This window comes from Mobula hypostoma, chromosome 10 (assembly GCF_963921235.1).
Source record: "Mobula hypostoma chromosome 10, sMobHyp1.1, whole genome shotgun sequence".
Classification (NCBI taxonomy): Eukaryota; Metazoa; Chordata; class Chondrichthyes; order Myliobatiformes; family Myliobatidae; genus Mobula; species Mobula hypostoma.
In genome coordinates, this window is record NC_086106.1 from 66,678,949 (window position 1) to 66,706,010 (window position 27,062).

The window sequence follows — 27,062 nt, forward strand, 5'->3', positions numbered from 1 at the left end:
ACCTTCCCGATTTCACACCCAACTGATATCATCGATAAAATTTTAGGTTTAAATCCCTTTCAGAAAAGATTAATAGCAACTATTTCTGATATAATTATGAAATTACAGCCAGATATATCTGATAAAATTAAAAATGAAAGGGAAAGGGAACTTCAACTTTGCTTACCTATAGAGAAATGGGATAAAATTTTTCAATTAGTTAGTTCTTCCTCTATATGTGCCAAACATACGCTAATACAATTTAAAGTAGTGCATAGGGCCCATATGTCTAAAGATAAACTAGCTTATTTTTATTCCCATATAAACCCTATTTGTGACAGATGTCACTCTGAGGTGGCTTCCTTGACTCATATGTTTTGGTCCTGCCCTCTCTTGGAAAAATTCTGGGAAGATATTTTTGATATTATTTCAACAGTTTTGCGTTTTGACTTACAACCCCATCCTATTACAGCAATTTTTGGTTTGCCAATGATGGAATATAGATTTTTATCCTCTTCAGCCTGTCGGATGATCGCATTTGTTACCTTAATGGCCAGAAGATCCATTTTATTGAACTGGAAGGAGGCCAGCCCTCCTACCGCATTTCACTGGTTTTCCCAAACTATATCATGTTTCAATTTAGAAAAAATTAAAGTGACATTTTTGATTAAATTTGAAGAGACTTGGAAACCATTTATTCAACATTTTCATATGATGTAATTTGACCTTTTCCGAATCCTTCTTATTAACTTAAAATATATGAATAGAGGAGCGGAGTTGATGACATTATTGAATGTATTCGATTTAAGATCTTGGTCTAGCCTTGTTTTGTTCCATTTGCTTTCTTTTTGGGTTTTGTGTTTTTATGGGGGTGTTTTCTTTCTATTATTTATTTTTTTCTCTATGGCTAACTATATTAAGAGTTTGGAAGTCTATTACACCTGTATTATTTGAAGTCTTTGTACATGTTTATCAACAATAAGATTATTCCAATCTCTCTGCATCAATATTGTTATTCTATTTATAATTTTGGAAAATTAATAAAAAGATTTAAAAAGAAAGAATAACTCAATGACACATTCCTGTCATCAATTAATCTACAGGAATTTCTAAAAATTTGTAAACTACTATAGTTTCCTCAGAACTGGGCATAACCAGCAATAATTCTTATAAATTGTTTCTGGTAGAGCAAAGTTTTGATTTTTCTGCGTACAATAAATTGACAGCAAATACCATTGGTTCTGAACATTCTATTGCTCTTTTTTCTTTCAACCGAATGAGCACTAAATGAGCACAGTAAATCATGAACCTAGCTACATTAATATTTATTCTGGCAACAGGTGTGTTGAACAGGTAATGCATTTGGCAAAACCTCACAATCCCCTTTCTCTCCTTCCCAGAACTTTCTCTAAGCCCATCATCTTTCACCCTACTTAGGATACTGCCCTCCCTAATTTTTGTTATCTGAAGAATAATATCAATGTCAAACACATTTCATTCCTTTTCTTCTCAGCATACTGGAAGGAGCATTTCATAACCCCAAATACTATTTCTTTGCCCCAAACAATTATCTATGCAAATTTCATGACATACGAGTGATGACACAGCTGATTCTGATATGAGCATCTATTGTGCACTGACAACGGGAAGGGGGAAGGAGGCAGGGAGAGGGGAATGATGGTTGGGAAAAGAAGAGGGAAGGGAGCGGGAAGCACCAGAGAGGCATTCTGTTACGGTCAATAAACCAATTGTTTGGAATCAAATAACCTTGCTTGGTATCTCAGGTCAGTATCTGCGTCACCACCCCCCCCCCCACCCCTGTACTCCTCCTTTGCCACTGGTCCCACACGCCTTCTGCGGCACTCCACCCTCACTGTTCCCAACATTCTTTGCTCCTGCCAGATTTACAAACCAGCTCTCCATTCCACTTTGACAAATACAGTACTGTGTAGTCCAGGCACCCCAGATCTATATGTAAATCTGTCAACCACCATCAATCTGATTTGTCTGTCCTTTCCTATGGTATTCCAATGAAGCACCTCACTTTTTTTTGTATTTTATATGAATAGCTACAAGTCATTCTTGATAACAACTATTTTAATTTTTTTTTTGTAGGAAATAATGAAGCTTATAATAACCTTGTTGCCTATCTCAGCTCTTCCCTTATCACAATACCAATCCCTTTTGCTTATATCATCTTCTTTGTATTAATAGCATTTTCATACAACCAAAATAAATCTTTGCTTTTGTTCTTTTCTCCCTCCCTTTGTGCCTTTCTACTAGCTTTAAAGATCTCCCTTATTTCTTAGCTGTTATTACAAATGGTAATCTTGTTTCCAGTTGCTGAATTACAATGTAAGGATCGTGCAGGAAATGCCAAGGAAATAGAGCAACCACGAGATCATTGAAAAATCAGTGCAGGTACAAGGAATCAAATGACCTGTTCCTTCCTCTGTCTTTCATGTTAATCCCTACTGCCACCCCACATCACCAATGCTGCCTGCTTGCAAAGTTCTTAAGTTACTTAAAAATTCACCAAGGTTATGTATCATGTACAGATCGAAGCCCTGAATTTGCACGCCCAGCTTTGTTGGTTTGCTGACTGTCCTCTGAAACTGAATTTCACACGGGGAACATTAAAAGAACACAACCTTGTTGAATTATCCAGTTCTTACATTACAGAAACTGCTCACTGAAAATGCATCAGGTTATATCTAGTGAAGGGACGGACAATGAGCCCAAATACTTAACCGCAGTAGTAGAAGGTATAAATTAACTATTTAAAATATTTGCCTTTACATTTTTAATAATTCAAAGGTGTTTTCAAGTGATTTTTAAATAGTCCATTCATTTTTTAATAGTTTTACATATTTCTAAATGTCAGGGTCTTGAAGAAGTGATAATCTGGTAGCTTCATCATTTAAGCGCATAGCTTTGGTGGTCAAGTTTTTTTTTTGTCTGTCATTCCGTAGGCAGTGCATATACTGACCAGATCTCAGAACTGCATTGTACCTTTCAAGGCCAATCTTGGATCCAGGGCTTATCTTTAACAAGTTAACAACGTACACCCTGCAAAAGCTTGCAGTTTCTCCATACAACAGTGCTAAGCTCAGTCAGCTCATTTTTGTCAGATCTTTCTAGCCCATTGGCATTTTATATTCAAGATTACAAAATAAGATTTACTGAACAATGGAGAAATAAAGATTTAGTAGGATTTGTGTATCTATATTTAATGCATGCACAGACATTAATAGAAATGTGGATAAACAGTCAAATGTAGAATCCAATATTTTAAAAAAAATTGTTATAGGAACTGCTTATGGGTAAACTTCTAAAGTTTAGAACATGGATTTAAATCAATGAACAATGGAAAAAAAATTGAACTTCTCAGGAATAGATTTGTGAAGGGCAGCTTTTGCACAGTTGGGCACATTTTGTGGTAGTATGTTGATTTCAGGTGGTGTTTATTAAGATGTCCCTTAAGGGGTCATTACAAGAGGTGGAGCATGAATTAAGATAGATAGGATGGAGGCATCCTTCACTTTAACCCATGGATGTACAAAAGTTCTGTCAGCATATTGAATGTCCAGTAGGCAATCAACTGATGAGGAACTTGTACAGCACACGTAACAAAGAATAACTAACTGATTACTAATTTAATTAGCTACCACTCTAAAATAGAGAGTCATAATCCATTAAAATCAAGATTATTAGCAGAAAGAGCAACTTTTTTAAAAAAAACTATCAAACCATTTCAAATATTAAAATAGAAAACAATATTAGAGAAACAATACATCACTATTGTCAAACAACAGGAATTCTGCAGATGCTGGAAATTCAAGCAACACACATCAAAGTTGCTGGTGAACGCAGCAGGCCAGGCAGCATCTGTAGGAAGAAGTGCAGTCAACGTTTCAGGCCGAAACCCTTCATCAGGACTAACTGAAAGAGGAGATAGTAAGAGAATTTAAAGTGGGAGGGGAGGGGGTGATCCGAAATGATAGGAGAAGACGAGAGGGGAAGGGATGGAGCTAAGAGCTGGAAAGTTGATGGCAAAAGGGATACGAGGCTGGAGAAAGGAGAGGATCATGGGTGTGTTGCTTGAATTTCCAGCTTCTGCAGATTTCATGATCATTTTATGAACGATTGTTTACTTCATGATCATGTTAAATCATGATCACTTTTTTGGCTTCTAAAAGAACAGGTTTGTGCCTCTTTTTTGGCTTCTAAAAGAAACAATTGTTCATAAAATGATTATGAAGTAACAGGTTTGTGCCTCTTTTTTGGCTTCTAAAAGAACTTTGAATTAAAACATCAGAATCCAACAAGCTCTACATCAAAAACGCAAACACAAGGAAATCTGCAGATGCTGGAAATTGAAGCAACACACCCATGATCCCGTCCCATGATCCTCTCCCTTCTCTAGCCTCGTATCCCTTTTGCCAATCAACTTTCCAGCTCTTAGCTCCATCCCTTCCCCTCCTGTCTTCTCCTATCATTTCGGATCACCCCCTCCCCTCCCACTTTCAAATCTCTTACTATCTCCTCTTTCAGTTAGTCCTGATGAAGGGTCTCGGCCCAAAACGTTGACTGCACCTCTTCCTACCGATGCTGCCTGGCCTGCTGCGTACACCAGCAACTTTGATGTGTGTTACATCACTATTGTCAGTGCTTATGAGATTGTGGTGCTCCTTAATAGAAAGCAGGAATTAATGTAAAGAGTTAATAGTGCTCTACTAGATTGTCATCTTAACTAGATGATAAATTCCATAGAAAAATCGGATCCTGTGCATTGACCTAATTAATGTGATACAATTCTATCTGTAAAATAACTGGAAAGATGTTGAAATGTTCCTTTAGTAAACATGCTGACTATTGAGATGCACCAATAAACTATGTGATTCAGTTGCTGGGATTTCAATTACAATTAAGAAACAATCTTCCAATCAGTTCAAATGTCAGCTAACCGAAATCCTGCAATTGAAGATTAAAAAGATTAAAAATTAGCTTTATTTCTCACATGTACATTGAAACATAGTGAAATGGCTCGTTTGTCTCAAATCAGAACAGCAAGAATTGTGCTGGGCAGCTAACAAGTGTAGCCATGCTTCCAACACCAAAATAGAATGCCCACAACTTACTAACCCTAACCACACATTCTTTGTAATGTGTGTGGAAACAAGAGCACTCAAAGGAAACCCATACAATTACGGGGAGAATGTGTGAACTCCTTACAGACAGCAGCGAATTGAACCACTGTAAAGTTAGGTGCTAACCACTATGCTACCATGCTGCCCAGTAAAATCCTACGTAATTGAGTAATATCCTAATAGTATAAATAAACCTTGAAAACTGGGATAATTATTTCAACTAATTTTACTGTGGGCACGTGGCCAAGTGGTTAAGGCATTTGACTAGCGACCTGAAGGTTGTGAGTTCGAGCCCCAGCCGAGGCAGCGTGTTGTGTCCTTGAGCAAGGCACTTAACCACACAGTGCTCTGCGACGACACTGGTGCAAAGCTGTATCGGGCCTTGCCCTTCCCTTGGACAACATCAGTGTCGTGGAAAGGGGAGACTTGCAGCATAGGCAACTGTTGGTCTTCCATACAACCTTGCCCATTCCTGCGCCCTGGAGAGTGAAGACTTTCCAGGCACAGATCCATGGTCTCACAAGACCAACAGATGCCTTTTTAAATTTTACCGCACCATTTTCATAATCAGGTGATACTAATGTACAGGCAGACTTGCTTCCAAATAATCACTGATCTATGATGTGAATAAAAGCATCTAGTCTTTCAAATGCAAACTATTTGAATTTGAAAGAGCGTTTGGGTGTTAGGTATGTTTTAATGTAATCTGGGCTTGCTTGGTATATTAGTGACAACCATAAGTAGTAAATATATTTCAAAATCCAGAATTGTAATGATAGATTCAACAACAAACTACCTTGGTTGTTGCTATAGATTGTATATATTGTGACGTTCCGGGTGAGGGCGTGGTCAATAGTCCACCTCTGCATTTCTAATGACCAGTACTGTTCATTGTTCTTGTGTTAAAATGCTTTTATGGAATTATAGTGGGAAGTTCCAGTTCGTTTATTGTTACATTTTAGCTTGGGTTATACAGTTATTTGCTGCGTATTTATGGGTCACCCTAACTGTAACCAGTGAGTGTGATGGTCACCTCCCCCGTCGGTGTGAGACTGGTTGGGTTCACTCTCCGAGTCGTGGTATCTGGTCTGTTCGTGTCTATCACAATAAAACTGTTACATGAGGAAATCTGCAGGTGCAGGAATTTCAAGCAACACACATAAAAGTTGCTGGTGAATGCAGCAGGCCAGGCAGCATAAAACTGTTGTTGAGTTAAAGAGCTTCCTCGTCTGTCATTATGGACCAAATGCTCGCCACAATATAATATTAAGTCCAAAACCTGCTAAAGGTTGGAAAAATAGCTGTGTTTTAAAAAGGGAAGCAGCACTTAGGTTCAATTTCCTTGATAGCATTACTAAGAACCTCGATTACTTTTTCAACAAAAAAAAATCAATTCTTCTTTTGTGATCCAAAATAAAATAGCAGGTAAACTGAACAAATGCCATCAGGGGATTCTTCGCAAACAAACCTAAGGATCATGATGTACATGTCTCTTCCAAGCTCTGATTTCACCATACACACAAAAAATTGTTTTTCGGTTTTGTGCCACACAAAGAAAATCACATTATAATGCATCTTCCATGTTCTTGCCAATTCAATTATCTAAACAGTATCTTTTTAAAAGCTTCTTTGCATCCTCCTCTCAACACATTCACAACTACCTTTGAATCAGCAGCAAACTTTTAAACCTGACATTTGATCGTCACTGGAACACCCATTGGAATACTGCCCAACAGTGCATGCAATCTGTGTAATTGAATATTATCGACAAATCTGTATGGGACCTTATAACCCTTCTGTAATTCTAAATACACCACATTCACTGGTTTCCCTTCTGAATTTCACTACTTACATCCTCAAAGAATCCAAGAGATTAGTCACATTCTCTGGTACTTAAACAATTTCAAATAATTTGTTCTCCACAATCTTCAAATCTAAATTCATGTTAATATTACATAATTTCTTATTGGAATCCCTCTAATTACGTTTTCACCTTTGCCATATCACTAATATGTCTCCTGCCTAAAAGGATTGAGTGGAAGCTATACAAATTAAAAATTCATCTATCCCTTTGCTTTTCTCAGCTCATGTGCAGCTCTTGGATTAAACAACCTCACTGCCTTTTCCAAATGTCACCAAACTTGGTTTTGGTACATAGAGAAAAAAATAGCGCCCTCCCCACACCAGGGAGGTCGAAGTGAAAGTTTAAGGTGAGGGGAGAAATTTAAAGGAGATCTGAGGGGGTAAATTTTCCCCACACAGAGGATGCTGCTTATCTGAATAGGCTGCAAGAGGAGCTAGTAATGACAACAGATACAATTGCAGCATTTAAAAGGCATTTGGACAGGTATTTAGGAAAGGCATTGAGGAAGAGGTTTAGTGTAAATACATATGACGGTTGGCAAGATGAGACGGAACAAAAAGACATTTTAGTGCTGTATGATTCTATAAATTTTTGTACATTCATTCGTAGTCGGAGACACTAACAACAATTTTATTCCATGTCAGCATGAAAACATCCAATGTCAATCAATGATCAACACATACAAAAATGCTGGAGCAACTCAGCTGGATAGGTAACATCCCTGGAGGGAAATCAACAGTTCACGTTGTGGGCAAAGACATTTCATCAGGACTAGAAAGGAAGAAGTCAGAATTAAAAAAATCGGGGTAAGGGGTGCAGGACAAGCTGGCAAGTAGTAGATGAGTCCAGGCAAAGTAGGTGGGTGGAGGGGGAATAAAGAGAATGACATGAGAAGCTGGGAGGTGATAGGTAGAAGAGGCAAAAGGCTGAAGGAATCTAATAGGAGAGGACAGTAGACCATGAACAAGGAGAACCAGTGGGAGGTCATGAAGGCAGTTTAAAAAGAGAGGGGATAGGGGAGCTATGGGAATAAGGCAAGTGGAGGGGGGTAGGAGAAAAAAAGGAAAAAAAAGGAAGGAAAGGGTCCCGGAAATTAGAATTATCGACATTGATGCTACCAACACAGAATATGAGGGAACATAGCCTCAAGATTCAGGGGGAAGCAGATGTTTAGGACGGAGATGAGGAGGAACTACTTGTCCCAGAGAGTGGTGAATCCGTCGAATTCTCTGACCAATGAAGCAGTTGAGGCTACCTCAGTAAATATATTTAAGATAAGGTTGGATTGATTTTTGCATAGTAGGGGAATTGAAGGTTATGGGGGAAAAGGTAGCTAAGTGGAGATGAATTCATGGCCAGATCAGCCATGATCTTATTGAATGGCGGAGCAGCTTGATGGGCCAGATGGACTACTCCTTTTCCTATTTCTTTTGTTCCTATGTTGCTCCTCCAACCTGGGTTTGGCCTCATCAGGGCAGTAGAGGAGGCCAATAACAGACATATCAATGTGAGAATCATAAGTGGAACTGAAATGGGTAGCCACTGATAGACCCTGGCTTTTATGGTGAGTGGAATGAACACGCTTAACCAAGTTGCTCCCCAATCTGCATCGGATATAACCAATGTGGAGGAGGCTGCACTGGGAGCACCAAATGCAATAAATGACACCAATAAAATTGCAGGTGAAGCACTGCCCCAAGTTGAAGGACTGTTTATATCCTGAATGGTGGTAAGTTCCCTCTTTTTTCCACCCCTAATCTATATCCTCCAAAAAAATACTGCTCTGATTTCTATATACACACTGATGCTTTACCTCATCATCATCTCTCCTGATTCACTCATTATCATGAATTTGTCAAATTTTTTTATCCACCTTCAGCACATGACAAACATAACCTTCCTCCATGAACTGGAAAAAAAATCTTCAAAGCCTTTTCACCCTAACAATGGTCTAAAACTACAAAAGATGTTTTGTGCTATTAATCTATGGACCTCTTTCCACCTCGTAAATAAGATCCTACTAAAAGGTCATTCACCCATTACTCCATTATGTCAAGACTTGCTACTCCAATGCATTCCTGCTGGGTCTTTCTGAGTTTGTGCTCTGCAAACCAGCTTTTTAGCCATCAGCCTAACCTATCCATAATCTCCATTCTACCATCTATCATTCAATTTCAGTTAGTCTATACCAGCTCTTGGTGAAGGAAAATGTCATGGTTTTTATGTTTATTTTCAAATTTTATCATGGCCTCGTGACTGGCTAATCTTCTTTAGTCCTCTAGCCATCCAAGATAGCCTGCCTGTATCTGAATTTATATCACTCAGTCATTGGATACTATATACCCAAATGCCTAAGTTCTAAGCTCTGAAATCACTCATTGTGCATTTCTTATTTTCATTATCTTTGAAACTCTCTTTAAATCTAACCACTTGGGTTATATTTTACCTATAAGCCCTGATTTCTTGTTATTGGCTCAGATTCAATTATTTTCTATGTAACAGTGCCTCATGATGTTTATGCTATATTAAAAGGTGCTGTATAAATGCAAGCTTCTGTCCTTTAAGCTACCAAAGGTACTGCTGGTAAGCAAACATCAACACTGAAAAGTAAATTTACCACATAAATCTGGGCTACTTAAACAATATCACAAGGGATTACAGCTTGAGATGTACTGCTTTCAAATTAAATATGACGAAATCTATGAGCACACAAACCACAGAACTGACTGAAATTGCAGGTAAGGAAGAAAAGCCTTGATATCCGTGTGGAAGAAAGCTACTCTCCCAGTTAATCTCCCATATAACCCTACACATGTTGTATTACCTATACCAGAAAGAAAGAGGAAGATATTGATATGGCAGAGATAATTAGCTGCTGGTACTTTATGTTAAGATGCAAGAAATGTTCCTGTCCTTCAATTTTAAGGTCAGAAACAGAACAGAATGCTCCCCAGTTAGAGAAAACCATGATTAATCATTAGATGCAAAAATCCTCCAAAACATCTTGAAGAGTGAACAGGAAAAAATAATCTTGGTAACAAACCTGAAAACCAGAATGTATGGAACTTCAATTTAGACAGAACATAACTGAACTGTAATATGCCTAACATTTCCAATTGATAAGTATCTGATTATTTGATATGACTATCTCTCTGTTAACTCCTACTTATCAACTCCTCATTCTTCTGAATGATCCATACGTCATCCAGCTCCATAATATTCTGTTAAGAACCAGATGCACTTCTCACAGAAATAGTATCACGGACACTGATTTCCCAGATGTACCATATTGCACAAGAGAAGCACACCACTAACCTGTGTTCTACTGATGCAATAAAGAGAAATTTGACAGAAACCTCAACCTAGCTACCACTTCTCAACTAAATCTCTTGAGCCAAAGCCTTAATTCCTCACACTATCCCTGTCCAATCACACTATGCCTGCTGTGCTTAAACACATCTTCATTTTATTGGTTCTTACAAATTGCATAATAATCCAATCAGTCTAAAAGTGAACAGAAGATCAAGATATTGATAAGTTCGTGGCTCAAGGTAGAAGGAGATGAGTTATTAACTTCAAACTTGCTGCATAATCACTCAAAGAGTTGAACTGCATGCAACGAGAGCTATATAAACTCATGTCCTTCGACCTTAGGCCATGAACTTATCAATCACCCCTGCTGTGGACACTTTCTGGAGGTCCAAGATCCGTATGCTCCACAATTGCTGGACTAAGTGTGTAAATATAGGAGGGGACTATGTTGAAAAATAAATGTGCTAGGTTTTCAAAAATTGACTCCTTCTACCTTAGGCAGCGAACTTATCAATCACCCCTCGTACAACTTGGGGCAGATTTCAATTCCGGTGTCATCTGTAAGGAGTCTCTGTATGCCCTCCCTATGGAATGCATGGATTTTCCCTGGGTGCTTTGCTTTCCTCCCATCGTCCAAAGACATCCTGGATGGGTTAACAAGACATCATAAGTTGTTTCGCAACTAGGTTAAGGTTAAATTGGGATCGTTGGGTGTTGCTGGGGTGGTGTGGCTCGAAGGGCTGCATCACAAAATAAGTCCAATGTGGGAATTTTTTTTTGCACTATTTACAGTGTTAACAATAGCATCAGGAACCTAGCAGCAGAAAGACTAGTATCCCCTAATTTGGCGGGAGGAGAAGATGGCGATATGACGCAGCGCGCGCGGTCTCTCCGGTGAAGAGTATCTGTTATTTGTCAAGTAGGAGGCCATGCACAATTCTGATTTGATGGAAGCATTTGTGAGAGCACGGAGGAACATCTGGTGAAACTTCTGAAATGCTTGCTTCGCTGCTGCCGCTACTGTGTGAACCAAAATCTCCGGAGGGGAAGGCCCTGAATCCTCAGCTTTGCTTGCTGCTTGGCGGCCAGAGTTGAAGCACTCGGCAGAGATGGTGCTCGGTGTTCGGTGTTGGAGGGCTGGTCGGAGGCTCGAAGTTTTCAGACGGACACAGAGTCGGACTGTGGTTGGGTGCTTCCAGGATGCTGCATCGGCAAGCTTGTGGCGCTGGAAGCTCATGGCAGGAGTGTTTCTCCCTTCTACCGTCTGCGTGAGATGATGGGCTATCGGGACTTTGAGACTTTTTTTTTACCGTGCCCATGGTCTGCTCTTATCAAATTATGGTATTGTTTTGCACTGTTGTAACTATATGTTATAATTATGTGGTTTTTGTCAGTTTTAGTCTTGGTCTGTCTTGTGTTTCTGTGATATCATACCGGAGGAACATTGTATCATTTTTTAATGCATGCATTACTAAATGACAATAAACGAGGACTGAGTGTCCTCATAATCTAAAATCTAATCTAAAATCTAACCCGAAATGGGCTACATATGCAGAGATTCAATAAAACTCAAAGTCAAAATCTATTGCTGATCCATCTACTTCTTTGGGCAGGGTAATTTACAAGCATTTCCTATTCTGGAGATTGTTATCTTTGGTGCAATGGTCCTTCTTATAAATTGGATTCCATAAAGTGACAAAATGTTCTGTCCTGACCTTGAGAGGCGCAATTTATTTTGTATGAGCAAAAATTACTCCCTAGTTGTTTTTTAACGTATAATTTCATACACAGGTTAGTTTTTATTCTGAGAAGCACACAGTGGAAAGACTTGCATCTCCATCCACTCTTTATTTGCCTTTGAAACAGCAATATCGGAGTCTTAAGTTTTTGATAATATGGGTAAACATTTAGTGGATATAGTTTGAAAAAAGTATTATGCTTAAGTTTATCTTTGTTCCACGAGTTTACTCTTGTTTACACTGCATTACTATGTAGTGCTGCATATGTGAACTACTTTGGTTAACACCAGTTGTGAGTATAATTGACAGTGCTAGTATGTTCAGGCTCAGGCACATGATGATTCTATACTGAACTTAATACCTATTTTACTTAACTTTGCAGTTTTGCAGAAAAGAGATCTCATTAAATACCCCAAAGAAAGCTTCCATCTTGGATAATTTTTGAGAAATTGTTTAGCTCGCTACACAGCTGTGTCCTTACACACAGTAAGGGCAGTAGATTCTCATTAAAGCTACTTCCTTGGAAAAGTTATCAAACTTAATTTTCCCACAAGCATGATCTCCATTCATTATACGAACAATTCCCTAGTGATTTTAGTAAGCTTCTATGCGCCAACTTGGAAGTGGATGTGGAGAGGATGTTTCCTATGGTGGGAGAGTCCAAGATGAAAATACACAGCCTCAGAATAGAGTGTCCTTTAGAAAAGAGATGAGGAGAAATTACTTTAGCCAGAGAATGGTGGATCTGCTAAATACTTTGTCACAGGCAGCTGTGAAGGCCAAGCGAGAGGTTGATAGACCTTTCATTAGTCAACGGCATGAAGGGATATGGGGAGAAGGCAATTGGAGCTGAGAGGAAAATTGGATCTGCCATGATGTCATTGATACAATAGACTGCAATTTCCATTTTAAAGTTTAAAGAAACATTTAACAAGATTAACCACAAATTATTTCATAAACTGAATAACTGTGATTAAAGTTGCATTCTTAGTGGACACAAATTCAGCAGCAAATAAATTTCCAAAGTTCAAAAGTAAATTTATTATCAAAGTACATATATGTCACAATATACAACCCTGAGATTCATATTCTTTCTGGCACACTCAGTAAATCTATAATAGAGTAATAATCATTATAGAGTCAATGAAAGACCACACCAACTTGTGCATTAAATGGAATAATAATAAAAAATAAATAAGCAAAGGAAATGGAGAACATGAGATGACAAGTCCTTGAAAGTGAGTTCATTGGTTGTGGGAACATTTCAATGATAGGGCAAGTGAATTTGAGTTGTTATCCCTTTTGGTTCAAGAGTTTGATGGCTGAGGGGTCATAACTGTTCCTGAACCTGATGGTGAGAGTCCTGAGGCTCCTGTACATTCTTCCTGATGGCAGCAACTAGAAGTGCATGATCCGGGTGGTGAGGATCTGTGATGAAGAATGCTGCTTTCCTCCAACAACGCTCCATGTTGATGTGCTCAAAGGTGGGGAGGCATTTATCCATGTTGGACTGGGCGATTTCCATTACTTTTTGTATGATTTTCCGTTCAAGGGCACTGGTGTTTTCATCCCAGACTGTGATGCAACCAGTCAATATATTCTCCACTACATATCTATAGAGGTTTGTCAAAGTCCTAGGTGTCATGCCAAATTCTTCACAAACTCCTAAGTAGAAGCTGTGCCATGCTATCTTTTTAATGACACTTACATGTTGGGCCCAAGATGGATCCTCAAAAATGCTAACACTGAGGAATTTAAAGTTGTTGACCCTCCGAAAAGGATGGCTCATAGACCTCCAGTTTCCTCTTCCTGAAGTCAATATTCAGTTCTTTGGTCTAGCTGACATTGAGTAAGAGATTATTTTTGTGGCATCACTAAACTAGATTTTCATTCTCTCTCCCATATGCTGATTCATCACTACTTTTGATTTGGCCTATATCAGCGGTATCAACAGCAAACCTGAATATAGCAATGGAACTGCGCTTAGCTACATTCATAAGTGTAAAGTGAGTAGAGGGTAAAGCAAGCAACAGTTAAAGACTAATGAAGGTAACTTCAAACTTGTTAAATTTCACTCGTATGTACATCAAATGGTGATACTGTACTATTTAGATTTCCAGATGTAGTTTATGATTTCCATTGAAAGCATTGACGAGAGACTTCCGGTAGCGCTCATGGAGTGAAGTCGCGTTCTTGACTCGCTCCATTACCTCTGAGTTTTTTTTCTCTATGGTCAGCTATACTTTAATTAACCATTAAGGCATCAACTCTTACAATACTTTGAATTAAACTGAATTCTCCGACAACTGGATGGAACTTAGATCTGCTATGTCTAAGAACGAGAAAGACGGCAAGGATGGTAAACCTCCGGTTAAACCGAAAGCTACGGATCTCCCCCAGACTGAATCACCGGTGACTTTGAAAGCGATATCGGAGTTAATTCAGAGGGAAATTTCAACCTCTGTTAGGGAGATGATTCGTACGGAAATTGCAGGCCCTGTTAAAGACCTGATTCATACGGAAATCTCAACTAATTTCCAGAAAATTGCCGGTTTAATTGATAAGATGCAAACATGTATTGCGGAACATCAGTCGGCTATATCTGATCTTCAAAAATTCGCGCAACAAAGTGAGCTTAAGATGGGGAAAATCGAAGAAACAATTAATGTAATGAAGAAGAAACTTGACTTTTTGACTTTTAAAAACTCTGACTTGGAATCTAGAATGCGACGGCAGAATTTACGAATGATTGGCGTGAGGGAAGCCACTGAAGGTAACAACCCCATGAAATATTTCTCCCAACTTTTAAAAGATGCATTCCCTACTGTATTTCCTGACCAACCACCGCTACTGGATCGTGTTCACAGAATCCCATCATACTCGTCTAGGTCAGATAGACCTAGGCATGTTATTTTACGTTTTCATTACTTTCAAGACAAGGAGAGACTGTTTCGATTTGCTCGATCTAAAGGTTTCATTGATTTTTCGGATCTTAAGTTCCGATTCGTGGAAGATTTCAGTAAACCAATCTGGGACCAACGGGTCCGTTACAGATCCGTGATGTCGGAATTCTATAAGAGGGATTTAAGACCAGCGCTGCTGTACCCTGCACGTCTAAGGATTCGCATGTCAGATGGAGCCCTTCGTTTTTTTGATTCTCCATCGGATGCCCAGAGTTATCTGGATCAACTTTCATCTCCAACATCTTAATTGCTTTCTTTTTAATTTTCTCCGTCGATCGGAGGCTGTGAATTGGTTGGTTTTAACTTTTCTGTGCCCTATTTGGGCAGAAAAGTTTACTTTCGATTTCTTAATATGGCTACTAAACTTTCTTTTTAACTGCGTCATTTCTTTCTTTTCCCAGGGGATTCTGGGTGGTTACTTCCCTTTTGTCATCTTACGTATTTCCTGTGCGGCCTTAAATTTTGTAGTTTTTGTTTAAATTTTATTCTGTTTTGCTTTTTATAATCACTTTATGTTAATAATCCTATTTTTTTTGTTGCTGTGTCTATTCATGAGTTTGAGGTTTATTGTGGTTTTTTTTTAATATATATTTTCCGGCTTTTGTTCTGTTCTGTGTGTATTCTAATTGAGCTAACTTTTTTTTACTTTTTTTTTTACTGTTTTACAATTAGCTGATCCTTTTCATATTTATACCTTTTTTTTAGGGAGCGTATACCGGAAGTCATGGGGGTAGTTTTAGCGCTTGCTTCTTTCTGGCGGGTCTGCTTTAGATTTTGCCTTGGGGTCTTGGGCTGGGGGGGGGCGGGAGGGGCTTCACGTTTTAGTTTGTTTTTCTTTGGGCTATATACATTATTGAAGTACTGGTTGCGTCCTTTTCCCCGGTATCTTTTGTATGTTCTGTTCCCTCTCCGGGTTTGTGGGTCGCGCCTATTGTCAATCCTCCCTGTTGTGGGTTGACTTTAGGATTTATGGAGTCTATTATTAATTTTGTCTCCTGGAATACTAATGGTCTTAATCATCCTATTAAAAGAAAAAAAGTTTTTAAAGTGTTCCGGAGACTTAAAGCACAAATTTTATTTTTACAAGAGACCCATGTACGGAGGGGGGACAGACTACGTTTTTTCAAATTCTGGAAGGGACAACAATTTCATTCGAACTCCAATGCTAAGATTCGAGGCGTCTCTATTTTTATAGATTCCTCAGTTACTTTTATACAACAGGATATTATCTCTGATCCGAATGGTAGATTTTTATTGGTTAGTGGTTTACTATTTAATAAAAAAGTAGTTTTGGTTAATGTTTATGCTCCTAATATGGATTGTCCGGAATTTTATAAATCATTGTTTGATCAGTTTCCAAATTTGAACGAGTTTTCATTGATTTGGGGCGGAGATCTTAATACCTGTTTATCTCCAGCTTTGGACCGTTCAGCTCCTTTACGGACTTTACCTAATAAATCTGCAAATTTGATTAATTTTTTCCTTACTGATTCTGGGTCGACGGATATTTGGCGTTTTCTGCATCCTCAGGAAAAAGATTTTTCCTTTTTTTCACATGTTCATCATTCCTATTCAAGAATTGATTATTTTTTTATTGATTCTCATCTCATTCCTTCAGTGATTAAATGTGATTATGATTCTATAACCATTTCGGATCATGCTCCACTTAAGCTTTCTATTAAAATTATGGCCAATATACCAAACAATAGACAATGGCGTTTTAATTCGCTGTTGCTTCAGGACTCGGACTTTGTTAATTTTATGAATGAACAGATTGAGCTTTTTTTTATAATTAACCATACAGAAGATATTTCGGTTAACACTCTTTGGGACACTTTTAAAGCCTATATTCGGGGTCAGATTATTTCGTATTCCGTTGCTTTGAGGAAGAAACAGAAGCAGGAGGAGATGGCAATTGTGGACAAGATTAAAGAAATTGATAAGAAATATGTTATGGCTCCTTCTGAGGAGCTATACAAACAAAGAACTGAACTTCAAATGGAACACAGTTTACTACTCTCGTCCTCGATTGTAAACCAATTAAAGAAAACAAGAAGTGATTTTTATGTTCACAGTGATAAAATTGGCAAGCTGCTGGCTAATCAATTGAAATCTAATTATGTTAAATCTCAAATCAATCAGATTTATAACCAAAATGATCGATTGATATTGGATCATGTGGGGATTAATCAAACCTTTTGTGATTTTTATTCTTCTTTATATCAATCAGAGTCTCCTCGAGATTCTAAATATATGAATGATTTTCTAGATAAGTTAGACTTTCCTCAGATTTCACAGGATATGTCTTCTTTATTAGATACTTCCATTACAATGGATGAGATTAAGAATGTTATTTTTTCTATGAATCTGGGGAAAGCTCCTGGCCCTGATGGGTTTACCGTTGAATTTTATAAATGTTTTGCTTCCTTATTGATTCCCTGGCTCTATAAGGTTTTTGAGGCTTCTTTGAAACTTGGTAAACTTCCGGAATCTTTTAATAGAGCATCAATTTCTTTAATACTAAAGAAGGATAAAGACCCTGCTCAATGTGCATCTTATAGACCAATATCTTTATTAAATGTTGATTCTAAAGTCTTTTCTAAGTTATTAGCAAATAGACTAGAAAAAGTACTTCCTTCTATTATTTCGGAAGACCAAACGGGTTTTATTAAAGGTCGTTACTCTTTTTATAATATTCGTACATTGTTAAATATCGTTTATACTCCCTCACAAAATGTTCCTGAGTGTGTTATTTCTTTAGATGCCGAGAAAGCTTTTGATAGAGTAGAATGGCCTTATTTATTTAAGGTGCTTGAAATGTTTAATTTTAGCCTGAAATTTATATCCTGGATTAAACTGTTATATCACTCCCCTGTAGCCTCGGTTCGTACTAACTCTTTAAACTCACCTTTTTTTCCTCTCTTTCGTGGTACTCGACAAGGCTGTCCTCTTAGTCCCCTATTATTTGATATTGCATTAGAACCTCTTGCAATTGCTATTCGAGAATCTTCAAATATTACTGGGATAACTCGGGGATTAAAGTCCCATAAATTATCACTCTATGCTGATGATTTACTTTTATATATTTCTAATCCTGAGAGATCTATTCCTGCTGTTTTAGAGTTATTAGCACAATTTGGTCTTTTCTCAGGTTATAAATTAAATCTTAGTAAGAGTGAACTTTTTCCGATTAATAAACATCTTCCCTTATATTATAAATTTCCATTTAAATTGATTAATAATTACCTTTCATATCTTGGGATTAAAATTACTTGTAAACATAAAGATTTATTTAAGACTAACTTTTTACCATTAATAGACCATATTACTCAACTTTCATCTAAATGGTTTCCTTTATATTTAACTTTGATTGGTCGTATTAATGCAGTTAAGATGTTTTTTTTGCCAAAATTTTTATATGTGTTTCAGGCATTACCAATTTTCGTTCCTAAATCTTTTTTTGATAAAGTCGACTCTAAAATTTCTTCATTTATTTGGCAGAATAAGAATCCGAGACTGGGTAAAATACATTTACAGAAAGCTAAGAGAGATGGAGGTTTAGCATTACCTAACTTTAGATTTTATTATTGGGCTATTAATATTCGACATATGAAATTTTGGTTACTTGACCGGGATATACTATCTATTCCTAAATGGGTAGCATTGGAATTACAATCTGTTCAGGGTTATACACTTGGTTCTATTTTAGGTTCATCTCTTCCTTTTGATTCGAAACGCCTTAAGCAGGTCTCTAACCCGATCGTTAAATATGCTTTGCGTATTTGGTTTCAATTCAGAAAATTTTTTGATCTTAATCAATTCGGGTTAGCGATTCCTATTTTAGGTAACATATTTTTTCCTCCCTCTTTTATGGATCGCGCTTTTCAAACTTGGAAGACTAAGGGTATTTTACGGTTTTTGGATTTATTTTTAGATGGTTCCCTTATGTCTTTTGAACAATTATCTAATAAATATAACCTATCAAGAATACATTTTTTTAGATATTTACAAGTTAGAAATTTTCTAAGTACTATACTTCCTTCCTTTCCAATGCTTCCTCCTATATATATTTTAGATTCGATAATTAACCTTAATCCATGTCAGAAAGGTGCATCGGCTATGATTTATAATATTATTATGAAACTCAGGAAAGCTCCATTTGATAAGATTAGGGTAGATTGGGAACAGGAATTGGGGCTTACCATTTCTGTGGATGATTGGGGGCAGATTTTACAATTAGTTAATACTTCCTCTATTTGTGCTAAACATTCCCTAATTCAATTTAAAGTGGTGCATAGAGCACATATGTCCAAAGATAAGTTAGCGCGTTTTTACTCGCATATTAATCCTTTCTGTGATAGATGTTCGGGGCAGATAGCCTCTTTAACTCATATGTTTTGGTCTTGCCCTACTTTGGAAACTTTTTGGAGAGATATTTTCAATATTATTTCTAAGGTATTAAATATAGATATCTCTCCTCACCCTATTACTGCTATCTTTGGACTACCTAAAATTTCTAGTAATCTTTCCCCTTCAGCCCGTAGAATGATTGCATTTCTTACTTTAATGGCGAAAAGATGTATTTTACAACATTGGAAAGAGCTTAATGCTCCAACTACCTTTTTTTGGTTTTCACAGACGATTTTATGTTTGAATCTGGAGAAAATTAGAAGTAACCTTCATGATTCTTCATTTAAATTTGAACAGATTTGGGGACCTTTTATTCGATATTTTCATTTAATGTAATATTTACCCTTCTTGTTTTTTTTTTCACTGTTTTAATGGAGGTCGGGATTGAGGACGTGATTTTAAGTTTAACTCTGTTTGATTTCAAGTTAGCCCATTGCTTTGCTTTGCTTTTAGTTAGTTGCACGGTGGGTTTTTTTTGGGGGGTTTTTTTTTTCTTTTTTTCTATTGATATATATAAAATCTAGTATACTATTATGTTATTTTGGTTTCTTATGCTTAAATTACATTGTTTGTAGTATTTTCTTTTTGGTATTGTTATCTTTTGGAATTTTATTATACTTTAACATTGTATTAATGTTTATATAGCTTACCTTTTTTGTATACTTACTCAATAAAAAGATTTAAAAAGAAAGAAAGAAAGCATTGATTCTGTACCTTAGAAACATACTATAAAAATGTGCATTTCAGTTTTTCCCCCACTCCTGAGGTTATGCATGCATTCTTTCATGTTTATCAAACTCAAGTCAAAATTCGTGCTACACGATTTTCAATTCGAGAAGATTGTTACTCAATCTAACAGTGCATTTTAAATACATAAAAATAATCAAAAAACATTGCAAGTAGTTTCAGGATACAGAACTGTTACCTTTTGCTTGCTTGGCAAAACTGAGCATCAGTTTAGAGAAAAGATCAGGACTTTCAAATTTGTCCTCTTTCGCCTTGACCCAGAAACACGTCTCTGTCATTTCCCGGGGTCCAATCTGGAATGAAAAATATGAACTTAATAAATTTAAAGATCTCATTTCTGTTTCACAGCTATGATAATAAACTGTTATCCATTAAGAGATCACAATTATTACCACTCAATTTCATTTCAGGCAACTGTCCATAACCTTTTTTTGACTAAGACTAACAAGGTAAACATTCTTCATACCATGCTGCACAAATAGGCATGTTTGTTAATTTTTTAAAAATGTTGCATTCAAAATTATACTTCTATTTAAGAACACCAGGTTTATAATTTATAATTTCTTGCTATTCAATAATATCAGGTTGTTACATTTCAAAACAACTTTTCCAAATAGTTCAGTCTTAAATCAAATAGACATTGTCGGAAAACAAAATAATACTTCTTTTCTCATTATAGAAGGCACCATAAATCACGTTTTGTCTCAGATGTTGATTCACTATTCCTTTCATAGACCATTAATTTTAATTCAATAATACAAATGACTGCCCATTCACAACAGCTCGGCACCTAAGATATTTCACTAATGCATGCAATCTGAAGCTTACCTTCTACTAAGTTCTTAGTATGAGATCTACAACACCCTATAATTCAAAGATTACTATTTGCTTTCTTTTATATTTTTCTTATTCCCCACAAATTCAAAGACCTTTTACAGTTACCAAATGTACAAAACCAGTAAGAACAAAAAGTGTCTACTTCTTACTATAAACCATTAATTTATCATGTGGCCCAATCGGAAGTACAGAATGAACATTCTGAAGCTCAGGCAAATATATCACCATCTTTATGTTAAAATTGGAACTAGCTGTGTTATCATAAAAGTGGTGGAATTATGGTTGTGGCCCTTATCTGAAAATAAACCAAAACAATCTGAGACACTAAGTGAGGGTTCTCAACACTCTACGACGCACTTCCAAATAATGAATTTCCAGTTCCAAAAATGTACATTTGGTCCTTTATTACAAAACAAGCAAAGATGAACAATCTTCTGGCGATAAAAAAACTAATGAAGTTAAGTTAGCGACATACTGGTATAATTAGCTAACTGCATTATTAGCATAACTGAGCTAGCAAAATAACAAAGTTAGCGATCTAGTTAGCACTCCAATAACATCCCAATTAGTGAAGTTAGTGTATTTAAGCAATCTAATAACGTTCCAAATAACATTTCATTCCCCGTGGCTTACTCAGTCTCTACTTGACTAAACAACTATACTCATTTGCTTCTATCAACCCCTACCCATGAGACAGATTACTATAATAAATGCGCCACACGATACAATACAGAAAATATATACATGGCTCCAACAGACAGAAAGTAAATACGTGATTCCTAAAATGGTGATGATGGGTTCTACCAAGATTTGCTGGACTCATCGAATATCTAATCCATAAAGTGTCAGCTATAAACTGAAATTTGTCAAGTCAGTTTGTTCAAGCATCAAGAATGAATCATTTGATGGATTTGGGAAATCCTTCATGAACACAGAGCTATAGAAGATCAATCTGACATTTGCAGAATTGTGAGGCAGACATAAATTGCGATGATTAAACAGATTGAGAATCATTTGTTTATCACGCACATTGAAACAGTGAAATGCACCATTTTCTTTAACAACCAGCACATCCTAAGGGTGTGCTGTGGCCAGCCCACAAGTATCGCCACACATTTGAACGGCAACATAGCATGCCTACAATGTTAACCAGAACAACACGGAAAACTAAAAGCTAAAGAAAGGCCTTGCGTCCCTCCAACCCACACAGACAGTCCTCTAACCCCAGAACAGGCTTCTAGGCCTCCTGCAGATTCACTGACAATAGGCCTTTGACTCCCCCAGTGGACTTCAAACCAGCATTCCCTGGATTTCGACTTCCAATTGATCATGGTCAGGCACTGACCTGGTGTTCCCTGCTCCCATGGAGATCTGATCCTAAGGGCTACTGATCTGGGGGGGATTCTCTGACCTAGTGGATCACCAGCCCTCAACCTCGCTGGTCCTTAACCAGAGTGCTTACCAGTCCTGCATCTATGGATATCTTTTGTCCCATGCTTACATCACTGGCCTTTGAGCACAGAGTGGCAACCTTGACTCCGGATGTCCTTAGTCAACCATCCACCTTGCTGGTCTGCAAAATGCAGAGGGCAAGGCTCCAATCTAACTTATAATTCTCTCACATTCCTATCCCAAACCCTTAACCTGACTCGTAACTCCCACCTCTATCCCCAAAATCATCCCCAAGAACTTCAAAAACACCTACTTAGGAGCAACATTCTCAATGAAGACTGCAGTTCAATGCCATTTTGACCAGAAGATCAACTGAGATGAAAGTTTTATCATAAATGTAATTGGCATTTATCATGAAGAAAAATCTAAAACTGAAGATTGTAAGCTTTGAATTCAACAAGCAAATCAGAACATTATTTCCTTATACAAAACAATCTTTGCTTGAAACATAAAGATTTGAAAGGGATAGATAAGATAGAAGTAGGAAAGTTTCCATTGGTAGGTGAGACTAGAACTAGGGACATTGCCTCAAGATTCAGGGGAGAAGATTTAGGACGGAGATGAGGAGAAACTGTTTTTCCCAGAGAGTGGTGAATCTGTGGAATTCTCTGCCCAGGGAAGCAGTTGAGGCTTCTTCACTAAATATATTTAAGAAACAGTTAGACAGATTTTTACATAGTAAGGGAATTATGCGTTATGGGGAAAAGGCAGGTAGATGGAGCTGAGTTTACAGACAGAGACAATTGAAGTCTGGTATCAAATAAAAACAACTTCTATTATTGTAACCTGATCTGAATAGAGAATTCTAGAGCACAGTTTAATCAATGGATCATTTCCAAAGTTAGGAAATGTGACAGTCAACTTGTGCAAAGCAAGCTCAAATAAATAGCCAGAAATTAGATGTTTTGGACGTTGGCTGGATAAAAATGTTAGCCAGAACACCAGGAGAATTTCAAAACTATGAGGTATAGTGCTGTTACTTCCTATAAAGTGAAACCTAACCGCATAAATACCAATGATTCTTCACTCCCCCATGTCAACACCTTTTATGCATGCTTTGAAAGGGAGAATAACACTACACCTATGCAAATTCCAGTGTCAGCTAATCCTGCAATCTGCCTATGTGATGTCAGAACATCCTTCATAAGGGTGAATACTCGCAATGCATCAGGAGCTGATAGTATATATGACAGAGTGGTGAAAACATGTACCAACCAACTGGATGGAATGTCCAAGAGATCTTCAACCTTGCATTGCTGCAGAATGAAGTTCTCATCTGCTTCAGTAATCAGACTGGTGTACAAGAAGAATAGGGTGAGCTGCCTCTATGTATATTGACCAGAAGCAATCATATCTATCTGAATGAAATGCATCAATAGTTGATTATGGCTATTTGAGCAAGGACCTAGATCTGCTGCATTTCACCTACCACCACAATATATTGACAGCAGACTCAATCTCACTGGCTTTCCACTTTGCTTTGGAGCAGCCAGACAGCAGCAACACATGTCAGGCTGCTGCTTATTAATTACAGCGTGGTGTTCAATATCATCATCCTCTCAGCATTAACCATTAAGCTTCTAAAGCTGGGCCTCCATAGCTCCCTCTGTAACTGGATCCACAACTTTCTCCTCAAGAGACTACAGTTAGTACGGATTGGTGATAACATGTGCTCGTTGCTGACAATCAACTCAAAAGCACCTCAAAGATGCATGCTTAGCCCATTGCTTTATTCTCTCTACACTCACAACACAGCACAAATGCAATTTATAAATTTGCTGATGACACCACTGTTATCAATAAAATCTCAGATGGCAATGAGAAAGTGTACAAGACTGATACAGGACTGCGAAAGAACGGGTGGGTGAGTAGCATCACAACAACCACCTCACATCGCAAAGAACTGATTGTGGGCTTTTAGGAAGAGACAACAGGTGCCAGTCTTCATTTAAGGGCCAGTGGTGGAAAGAGTGAGCAGCTTCAAGTTCCTAGATGTCAAAATCTTAGACGGTCTGCCCGAGGCCTAGATGGGATTCAATGCAGACAACTATGAGGCACTGCACTTTGGGAGGACAAATCATGGGACAACTTACACAGTGAGCAGTTGGGCACTGAGAACAGAGGGATCGGGGAATATAGATCCGTGGTCCATAATTCCTTAAAAGTGGCATCACACCTAGATAAGGTCATAATGAAAGCTTTTTAGCACTTCGGCCTTCATAAATCAATGTATTGAGTACAGGTGCTAGGATGTTATACTGAAGTTGTATAAAACTTTGGTTTGAACTAATTTGGAGTATTGTTGCAATTTTGGTCACCAACCTACAGGAAAGATGGAGTGCAGAGAAAATTTACAACAATGCTTTAGGGAAAGGTTGAATAGGTTTGCCTTTATTCTCTCGAGCAGGAGTTCCCAACTTGGGGTTCAGGAACCCCTCAGTTAATGGTAGGGACCCATGGTATAAAAAAGGTTGGGTTCTAGAGCACAGAAGAAAGAGGGGAGATTTGATAGAGGTATACAAAATTATGAGGGGTATTGAAGTGAATGCAGAAGTGAACTGTGCACACATCCTTGAGATGCAACTGTCTTAACTATAAGCAATGAGATCTTTTTTACTAATCAATAATGATCTCCTGATGAGGAAGTCAAAGATCTAGTTGCAGAGGAAGGTACCGAGTCCAGGTTTTGGAGCTTGTTAATTAGTACTGAAGGAATGATAGTGATGAACATTAAGCTGTAATCAATAAACAGCAGCCTGATGTATGTATTGCTGCTGTCAAGGCACTAGCAGCTCTACTTCATTCAAAATTTGAGGAGATTTGATCCATCACCAAACACACTGGGAAATTACGATCAATGTATGGCGGTGAGCATTCTGATTGCTCAGGATTACAAGAAGCTGAAGACAGTTGTAGACTCAGCCAGCATCATTAAGGACACAACCCACCCTATCATTGAGGGCATCTTCAAAAGCTAATGCCTCAAGAAGGCAACATCCATCATCACCATCTAGGCCATGGCTTCTTCGTGTTACTACTATCGGGACAGAGGTACAGAACATCCACACTCACTGATTCAGAACATTTCCTCCTCCCCCATCACCAGATTTCTAAGCAGTCAATATACTCATGAACCATCTCATTATTCTATTTTTTTTTGGCAGAATTTAATCTATAGTTTATCATACTGGTATATCTTTCCATTAAGACCATGGAATTGATTCTGGACTTCAAGTGAGGAAGTCAAGGGGACACACACCAGTCCTCATCAAGGGATCAGCAGTGGAAAGGGTAAGCAGCTTCAAGTTCCTAGGATTCAGTATCTCTGAAGATCTATCCTGGGCCCAACATACTGATATGCAAAGCCCTGGTTCATATTTTTACTGTTATGCTGTATGTATTTCATTTAGTAGTTCTGTAAGAGCAGTCTGTTCTGTTTTCAACTTTTTTGGGTTATTGTTGAAGATAAGGGATGAGGAGAAATGTGTGCCATCCAATTGGGATGGTAGAGCTGAGAGGTGCAGAACACTAAAGTTGGGTTTGGGGCTTTTTTTTGGGAGAAGAAGAGAGAAGACGCTGGAGAGGTCGTAGGATTCAACCCGGAGGGGTCCATGATTTGACGAAGCCAGGGGTGAGATCAACCGAGGATCGGTGAATATGTGAAAAATATGAGCTCCAACTTGTGCACATCTGACTGTTTAATTAAAATGAGCCCTTTTCTTTTTGTTTTTCTTTACTAACCCTTTAGTTAACATTCATAAATATAATTCCTTGAATCATATGCGGTGCACTGTCTGTTATTTTGTGGCACTATTTTGTAACAGGGTAGTAAATTACACGACATCCACACAAACTGGGGTTTGGGGTGGGAGAGCCATCTCAATCTCATGAGTTTGGCGGGACTGGAGAGTGTCTTCCCTAGACTTATGCAGCCAAAGAAACCGGGGTTTTCAGATACAATTACAAAGGCGGCACAACAGCAGCTATATTTCAAAGGGAATTTCAGAAGATTTGGTATGTCACCAAAGCTCCAGCAATTTTTTTTTTAACTACAGATGTACCGTGGAGAGCGTTCTTTATATATTGACTGCACTGCAGCTGCAAAACAACAAATTCCACAACATATGCTAGTAACATTAAACCTAATTCTGGTTCTAATTTGCCTTATCTGCTGCTGCAAAACAACTAATTTCATGTCATATAAAACAGTGATAATAAACCTGATTCTAATTCTGACTCAAATAGCCATCTAGAATTTCAATAACCATCTGGAATGTAATGATACACAATATCATCAGATCTGTTCTTTGAACAAATTACTCGACGGTACCATGTTTGATTAAAGAATGCAACAAAAATCCTCCAGGCATAAGATCTTCTAGTTTACACTACATAAAATGATCATTACATATTTTATGCTGCTTTATTCCCTTGGGCACAGACTAAGCAGTCACTTACCTTTGCTAAATCTCTTACTTTGCCCTTATCAGTGAGCTCCTGTAACTGTCAGATAAATTGCAGTATTATTATGCCCTCAAGCCACATTTTGAGTGTAGCCAGCAAGAAAACAGTCCTATGTTTATTTCATATTTTGCTAGTTAATCTTCCC

General features: G+C 37.7%; 1 protein-coding gene across 4 annotated transcripts in view; it reads right to left on the reverse strand.

Annotated features, from left to right (window-relative positions):
- Positions 1–27,062, reverse strand: part of diaph2 (diaphanous-related formin 2) — a 638,125-nt gene that overhangs the window by 344,355 nt on the left and 266,708 nt on the right. For all 4 annotated transcript variants that reach the window (XM_063060627.1, XM_063060626.1, XM_063060628.1 and 1 more), the window contains one exon: positions 20,343–20,457. In XM_063060627.1, the coding sequence (XP_062916697.1) occupies positions 20,343–20,457 (115 nt within the window). The remainder of the gene's footprint in view (positions 1–20,342; positions 20,458–27,062) is intronic.